The sequence below is a fragment of the Neophocaena asiaeorientalis genome, unplaced genomic scaffold, assembly GCF_003031525.2.
Source record: "Neophocaena asiaeorientalis asiaeorientalis breed wild unplaced genomic scaffold, Neophocaena_asiaeorientalis_V1.1 scaffold30, whole genome shotgun sequence".
Lineage (NCBI taxonomy): Eukaryota > Metazoa > Chordata > Mammalia > Artiodactyla > Phocoenidae > Neophocaena > Neophocaena asiaeorientalis.
Genome location: NW_020174923.1, coordinates 11,282,310 through 11,290,160, shown reverse-complemented (window position 1 = coordinate 11,290,160; position 7,851 = coordinate 11,282,310). Strand labels below are relative to the sequence as shown.

Below are 7,851 nucleotides of genomic sequence, written 5' to 3'. Positions count from 1 at the left end.
GTCAGGTCAGGCGCACACAGCTGGTATTTTAAGACCGGGGCTCAGCGCTGGGCAGGAAGATGTGAGTCTCATCCTGGCTGCATGGGCTCCCCCTGCCCCAACACACACACAGGGGGCCTATGAGCCAGGTGACCTCCAAGGCCGGAGCCCAGGAGTCAGCTCTAGGTCAGCTGGGATTCAGAGTACGGCCTCCCTAGGTCCAGGGATGAACTTTTACAAAGAAAAAGGCATGTTGGTTGGTACGTGAAATCTCACTTGTTGACGGCGAGAGGATGAGGCTCCCCTCCCCAACTCTTGGGTTGTTCCACACGAGGAACCCCTTGCCCAGGTCAGGAAGAGGCTGGTCATGACCTTCCCGTCCTGGGAACGGGTGTATCCCAGGGAGCTGGGCCACACACACCCGTGAGCAGGTTCTCCAAGCGCTCACCAGGGCCAGGGGTTTGGTGCCCCACAGCCCACCACACAGCTCCCAGTGGTGAAACCGTTTAAGAGACGACGCAGGGCACTGCCATGGGCAGCTTCCCAGGCCGCCCCAAGCTCTGGGTCCTGGGAGGCAGAGGGAAAGGGGAGGTGTCCACCCTGCTTGTGGGGTCTGGAGAGGCTGCCCCTCCCTCCCCCGGCCTGGGACCCACTGCTGCAGAGGGATGGGTCACTCACAGGCAGGAGAGGCAGGACCTCCTTCCCCTCCTCAATCAGAACTGCCCCTAGGACTGGGGTGGGGCCCAGCAGCCAGGTCGGCTTCTGGCAAAATCCCCCAAATCAGCTGGCACAGAGCCCCCTCCTGGCTGAGGCGTGCATGCACCCGGTAAGGGTGCTTTCACACAAAGCAAGACTGTCCGCTGAAAGCCTGGGTTTCTAGCTCCTCTTGAAGAACTCCAGACCTGGCAACTTGGCCACAGCCCACCATACCCTCTGGGCGGAGGGTGTGGAGGCCCCCCTCAGGTGGGACACCCACTTGTCTGTCCTTGCTGTTGCCTGCTCGCTCCCTGGGGCATCTGGCTTCCTACCTAGACATCAGGACTCCAAACCAGACCCCCACACCCCAGAGGCACCAAACTGCATGCCCTCCCAGCCACCAGCCACGGGAGTCACACAAAACCCCTTGAAAAATGAGAAACCATCAGCACCCCTTCTAAGGGAGGTGGGGCCAGAGTACCGCCCTGCACCTTGCTGCGGGCAGGTGCCCACAGGTGACTGCCTTCCACCCACAGCCGGGCAGGGCTAGAACCTCACTGGCTCCTGAGGCCCCAGCCCCTGTATGGCACTGACCAGCCAGGTGCCAAGTGCCCCGGGAGGATCAAGGGACTGTGTTCCAGAGACCTGAGGGAGGAACCACACCAACCCGCCCTTCCACGGACCCCAGTCCACAAGGCAGCAGGCTGTGTGGGTGTCAACTTTAATATGGGGCTGGCCTGTCTGGGGGGCTAAGAGGGTCCCCTTTGTCTTCCTGTTGGGAGTGAAATCTCAGGGAGATTGTCTAATTCCAAAACGAACTGTGAACTAGGGAAGTCACTTCCATCCTTCCCAGTCTCCACTTGGCTGCTAACAGCTCGAAGCTGGCAGCTCGGGGACCCGCAGCCACACCGGCCGGCTATCCTGGAATGTCCGTCAGCAGGACTGGGCCTCTGTACGGCCCCAGGAGTGATGGGGTGGGCAGACCTCCTAGAGTCATCAAAATCCAGCAGGGATGCACCCCTCCTGGTCCACCACCCACAGACGCCGAGGCGGAAGCAGAGAGGTTACCACCCCCAAGTCTACATGGAAACTGGGCACGTCCGGGAGCCAGGCCAAGGGAGGGCCCCCTTAACCAAAGCCCTGCCAGCTAATGGGAGCAGCAGGAAGAAGGGAAAGGGAAGGGTGGGGAGGCCAGGTCTGATGTGCCTTCCACAGAAGACAGGGCGGCGGAGACACTGGCCCGTGGAGCCGCGCGACCCGGGACGGGAGGTGTGACCAGCACCAGGAGCGTTGGGCCTGGCCGTGGCCCATGGGAACCACAGCTGCAGAAGCTGCGTTTGGCTGGAGAGTTTGAATGTTGCCATTTAATCCAGAAACGAGAGCAAGACAGCAGCGCCAGGGAAATGCTCCGCAGTCATCCTGATCAGGAGCCCTGTGTGTGCTGTGCTGCTCCGTCAGCTCCCGGCCCACCTGGCCCGGCGCCAGCCTCCTGGGAGCCCGGCCAGGGCCGGACACGCACCCAAACTCTGTGGGCCCCAGTCCTCTGGAATCCCCGTGAGTCCCACACAAGTTACGAGGCTGCCACCACTTCCGCCTGTCGGGGCCTGGCCTTGACGGGGACTTTCTCTGTGGAGGAAACATAGAGATGTCTGTCGCGTACAGAAGACCCCAGAGGCGGGAACTTCCCGAAAAGGACAAGAGGCAGCAAGGAGCCAGGTCAGGGCTTCGCGCTCTGGGAAGACCGGGCACAGCTCTGAGAAAGGCGAGTTACACACAGAAGCCGGGAGGGATGACAAACAGCAGGCACTGGGCACAAGCACTCAGGACGTGCACCCCTAACCCACGGACCCCAGAAAGGAGGCCAAGCAGCAGCAAGGGAGCAGAAAGAACTAAGGAGGAATCGCGAAAGATGAGTCCGGGCGGATAGAGAATTTCTGAAGGCGTGTTATGCGATGCCGCGGGGAAGGTCGTCCCAGTGACGTTTAGTGGACGGCCGGTCCTGGGCTGGACCCAGAAGAGCCTGCACAGCTCAACTGGCCCTTTTCCGACTCTAACTTTGGGATTCGCCTCTCTGAACGGGGTCTGGCTCTTACAAGGTTACCGAAACTGCTCAGAAGCCTGGGCTCAACCCCAGGGCGAGGCCCGCACTCCGCCTGAGCTGGTGCCAGCAAGCACGCCCACCAAGCAGGGGTTGGGGCCCGACCCTCACCAGGCAGGAAGGGCAGGGCCCAGAGGCCAGGATATTTTGCTTTGCTCTAGAACGCACGGTTCTCCAAAGGACATAACGAGGAGGGTACCTGGGATCTTTTCAGGAAGGGGCTCTGAAGGAACCTCTGGCAGCTCTATCTGTTCCTGCAAGAAACAGAGGATAAAGGCTGTGAGACACAATCACCTTGTCCTTTTCTTGGAGAGAACAGCATCCTGTTCACTTAGCCGCTCTCAGCGGGATTTAAATAGGACACAAATCCTCCAGCACGCAAGCCCAGGGTGCATCCTTCCTGGCTTCCGGCAGCTCTGCAACTCATATCACCGGGGGCACAGTGACCACAAAAGGTGGCTGCTTCCAACGGCCCAGAGCCTGAGGGGCTCCCAACCCAAAGTTCCATTCTGAGTCTGAGACAAGGGCTTTGAAACAGGCACCCATGCACGTCAGGGGCCCCAGTGGCGCCTCTGCCTCAGGTGGTGGTACCTGGGTGCACCTGTTGTTCCAGCGAGTGCTGGTCTACCTCTCGGGCCTTGGGAGGAAGTAATTCAGCAGGCAGGTGCACATAGGGCCCCCAGGCAGCGAGCAGCAGTGCTAAGGACCTGCTTGCCTGGCCTGGTCTATGGCTGGGGGTGACAGGCTGGTGGGCATGGTGTGAATTCGGCTTGCTTAGGCAGGGGCCCACAGAGATGGAGACGCCCTCCATCAGGGAGCAAACACAGACTCAGGGCCTGAAGTGATGGCTGGCTGGTTAGAGGCCTCTGGGCCAACACATGGAGGCCCTGTGTGTGACAGCGAGTGACCGGCCACAAGAGGGAAAAAGCCCCCATTTGATCTAAAACCCACACACTGCCCACTGGGGAGGAAAGGGCTGAGGGAGCTAGGAGGGTCGGCATTCTGCTCTGTCCTGGCACCTGGTTCACTCTGAGGCCTGCAACACCTGGGTGGACAACCTGCAAAATGTTCTTTCCAGGCCAGTCCTGCCCTGCAGTCAGCCAGGTGGATGGGGAGAAGGGACTCCGTTTAGCACAAATGCCAGTTGTTTTAGGGAAGAAAACCAGCTGCAGAACCAGGGCTGTGTGCTCAAGTGAAACCTGACACAGTCGCTCGCCGAGGCCAGTGAGCAGAGTCCTCCTGGCGGGGGGGGGGTCCCTACACCTGGGCCTGTGTCAGTGCCGGGGGTCCTGTTACCTGAGTGATTGCGTCCAGCTCCTCCAGGATGGCATCTTCGTCCTCCTGAGTGAAGCTTCCTGCCAACAGCTCATCTATTTGCTGCAAAAGGAGGAACAGAGGTGAGGAACATGGCTGGGCTGGGGTGGGGGAAAGGTAGGCCCTCGTGGAGGAAGGAGACAGCCCCAGCTTAAGGCTCCTCTCACTCGAAAGAAGGAAGGCAGCCCCCATGTGGTGCGGGAAGGCCTGGCCCTCGAGGGTGGCAAAGGACTTTCAGCGAGTTGGCCACTGTCCTCGCTGGCTGCCAGATGGCGGGCCCCGTGGTGCGGCAACACCTACCCGCTGGTACTCCACAGCCTCCTGCGTCTCGTCCAGTATCCGCTCCACCTCTTCTATGGACATCACCTGATCGGTTACAAGTTTTTGAGTCTTATCAGTGAAGCACGTAACAGAACCCCCTACACGAAGGCCACCTGCATTGGCAGGGCGCACGGCCTAGCCCCTCTGTTCCTGTTTAAATGAAGCCACGCCAAGTGGGATATAACACATCTTTGGTTATTTCTGTCCCAGGCAGGGCCCGTCCACAGAGGCATGGAGCTGTCAGACAGTCTTTTCAGAAGCCTCAACTGACCGCCTTAGACTCCTGCTGGCCCTTCTGGCACCCAAATCAACCCTAGCGGTAGTCAGAAGTATAAAAATTTTTCCCTGGTCAGGTGACTTGATTTCTTTTGGGTTCAAAGCGGCACCTTTGCTTGACTGGTCACCACCACATTGGACAGTCAGAAAGGCAGTGTAACCTCAGCTCTCTGCCCAGCCCCACTGCCATCCACTCATCAGGAATGAGACGGGGTGGGGCCCGGGGCACGCCATCTCTGCGCCTCACCTCTCCTTTCACCATCCACCTCTGTGCTGTTTCTTGAAATGAAGCTGTGTTCACCTCCTCCAGGAAGTCCTCCAGATTAGTTCACCACCACCACGCCCCTCCACTAAAACCAGACTGTCCTAGTCACTTTAGCATCTCTGGAAACGGTACAATTTTTTTTTGTACCACTAGACTGTCACCCTCTCCCATCACCCTCTCCTGGTAGTGACTGGCTTTCCCTCATGCCCAAAGGCCTGCATGCAGGTGTGGCCTCAGGGACTAACCCTCTCCTTGTTCCACTGGCTACCCTTCCTCTCTTTCCCCAGTCCTGCAAGACTTACCTGGTGCATCTTATTCAGACACTCATTTCCAAACTGCAGCCCCTCGATCACCTTCATTTCAATCTGGGTGAACTCAATACTCTGGACCTGAGGAAGAAACCCATGTGGTCAGGGGCCCACCTTCTCTGCCGCCTCATGTAGACCCATGGAAGGGAGTTAGGATCACACTATCACTGACAAAGACTGCTGGGCCTCAGAGCAAACTGTCTCTGCCTTCCTCCTCCTTCTATCCTTTCCCGCTGCCCTGACCAAAACTTGGGCAGAACTGAGAGGGCGTGGGAGGAACCGCAAAGCAGACTGCTTATAACCAGCAGCTCTGTTAGCAAAACAGCAGAACTAGAGCTCTGGGTCCTGAAACTGGATCATTTTGGGAGCCTCCTGCAGATCCCAACACCTCTTCAGTCACTGGAGCAGACTCCCGCCCACTCCACCACCCATAAGTGGCCTAGTCCCCCAGCCACCATCCTGCAAGAGCCAACCTGCTGCAGCCCCTTAAGACGGTCAGGCTCCCATCAAAGATTCTCCTCCACCTCCAGGCCTGACCCATTCCATAGCCGTGGGCTGAGAGGTCCAGGAGAGGAAAATGATAGGTTTCAGTCCTCTGAGGGGACTCTGGTGCCTACATGGTCCATGGCCCACACCCCCCAACCCCTACTAGGCCTACCATGGTCTCCAGGCTGGTGATCTGGTTTTCTGTCTTGTCCAGGAGCTGCTCCCGGTATCGCTTCTTCTTGAGCAGCAGCTTGGCCCGTCTGCAGAGGGAACCCAAGCAGTGACCCAGCAGCCATGGCCATCAGCTGCCCTGGCCTGGCACTGACCAGCCTCCTGGCCTACCCCACCTCTGCTCTAGGCCGATGCGGGACAGAACCCATCTCCCGAAGACCGGCCCCCAGCCCCACTCACTCCTTCCTGCCGTCACGCAGGAGCTGCCGGGCAATCTCCCGCTCCCGCTCCAGCTGCTGGGTGATCCTCTTCTGGTACTGCTTCAGCTTATCCCGCTGCTGCTTCAGTTGCTGCCGGGAAAGCAGGCCTTGTGTTGACACCAAGACCCCTCAGGGCACGCTGGACACTCACCAGGCTACCCGGTGTCCAGGAGAGCCAGTACAGAGGCTGCTGGGGTCACTGAAGGGCCCCCCACAGGCCAGGTTGCCCCAACTGTCACCAATGGAAGCACATTCTCTGAAACTGAGTTCTCCATGGGGACAAGTTTGCCCCCCAGGGCAAGTGGGGCACTATCTGGAGACATCCCTGGCTGTCACACTGGGGATGCCACTGGCATCTAGGAGGTGGAGGCCAGGGATGCAGCTCAATATCCTACAAATCTCCCCCACCCCAGACAGAGAGCCAGCCCTAATGTCCTCAGGACCGGGGTGGAGGGCATGCTCTCACCGCCGTCATGGCACGGCATCGCCATCATGGCGCGGCATCGCCGTCATGGCAGGGCATCGCCATCAGCGAGGAGTGTGAGCGCTGGTCAGGGAGTGTGGCCAGCACCTCCAAGGTGAAGAGACGACGCAGAAGTCGCTGGTGACAGTCACCCGAGTGCCACCATCCCAGCCCAGCCATGGCTGGAGACTGGGGCCTTCCCTCCCAGCTTCACTCCCCTGTGGACTTCAGTCATTTGCCATCAGCTCCCCTGCTCTTGACACTTATCACCATGCGCGAGTGGACAACAGATGGTGCACTGAGGTGAGAGGTTCACGTGACCGTGCCAATCACCTAGGACCCCAGTGTCCCAAAAAGGATGCAAGGCCATTTACACACCTTAGTCTCTCCTTCCCTATTTTAAGCCATTTACATTTCTTCCAGATTTCATCATTTCAGGTAACGCTACAGTGAGCACCTGCAAGCACAAGGCACTTCTCAGATAGAAGATTATGTCTTCAGGGTCGGTTATGGGGAGTGAGTTAACTGGGTCAAAGGTGTGCACATCTTTAAAACTCAACATGGTGAGAAACTAGCCCCCAGTGTAGACGTGGTCAGTCTGTCTCAAGCGGCCGCTCCCCAGTTCCCTCCACAGCTCCATTCTCTTTAGAGGCCGTCTGCCCCAGCGCAACCCATGGCCGGTGGGTCAGGCTCGGCGACAGCCGCACGTCCTGTCCCTGCTGCCGTGAGACGCGCCCGCCTTCCCACCCCGTGACCAGCCTGCCCGCTGACAAGGTACAACCAGGAAACAGTGAAACGCGGGCACCGCCTCCCGGGACCCGAGACACAGCTCAGTCGTCGCACTGGGACCGCCTACACCCGCAGCGACTGGATTCGCTCAGACTCGCTGGGAACCCACCGCTCACCGCCCCAGACGGGCTCCGGGACTGCGGCCCCGGCGTGGGGCTGGGCGGCCGGAGGGGCAGAAGCCCGTGGCGAGAGCGGAAACGCAGCCGGTAGCCGTCGTGCCTCGGTTTCCCCGCCCGGCCCAGGTGTCCTCGGCTCGCGTCCACCCGCCTGCGGGGCCCGGCGTCTTACCAGGATGGCCTTGTCCTGCTCCGTGACCCGGCTCTGCTGCTTCTTACGGCCGAACAGGTTGCCCATGGCGGCCGGCGCGGCCCGGCCCGCGCCCCGCCGCCCAGCCCGGTCGGCTCCGCACGTCGCGGCCACCGTAG

The 7,851-nt window shown here is 59.8% G+C and overlaps 1 protein-coding gene across 2 annotated transcripts; it reads right to left on the bottom strand.

Moving 5' to 3' along the window:
• Positions 1–232: 232 nt before the first annotated feature.
• Positions 233–7,836, bottom strand: CHMP6 (charged multivesicular body protein 6). Of its 2 annotated transcripts, none has more exons than XM_024761068.1 (8): positions 6,641–6,943; positions 6,155–6,264; positions 5,916–6,003; positions 5,252–5,338; positions 4,388–4,453; positions 4,070–4,150; positions 2,973–3,027; positions 233–2,301 (listed from the first exon to the last, which is right to left on the bottom strand). In XM_024761068.1, exons 1-8 carry the CDS (start codon positions 6,647–6,649, stop codon positions 2,246–2,248), a joined length of 552 nt encoding a protein of 183 aa, XP_024616836.1. In that variant the 5' UTR covers positions 6,650–6,943; the 3' UTR covers positions 233–2,245. The 2 variants fall into 2 exon arrangements, with proteins under 2 accessions (XP_024616836.1, XP_024616835.1); XM_024761067.1 differs by lacking the exon at positions 6,641–6,943 and adding an exon at positions 7,715–7,836 and having other exon boundaries at positions 1,378–2,301.
• Between the last annotated feature and the right edge of the window lie 15 nt (positions 7,837–7,851).

Excerpts from the sequence above, each read along its gene's own strand:
- CHMP6 (XM_024761067.1), bottom strand. The coding sequence starts at position 7,780 with ATGGGCAACCTGTTCGGCCGTAAGAAGCAGCAGAGCCGGGTCACGGAG. Across the intron at positions 5,339-5,915 it reads TCACCAGCCTGGAGACCATG|GTCCAGAGTATTGAGTTCAC; the intron begins GTAGGCCTAGTA and ends TTTCTTCCTCAG. Across the intron at positions 4,151-4,387 it reads AGGCTGTGGAGTACCAGCGG|CAAATAGATGAGCTGTTGGC; the intron begins GTAGGTGTTGCC and ends CTCCTTTTGCAG.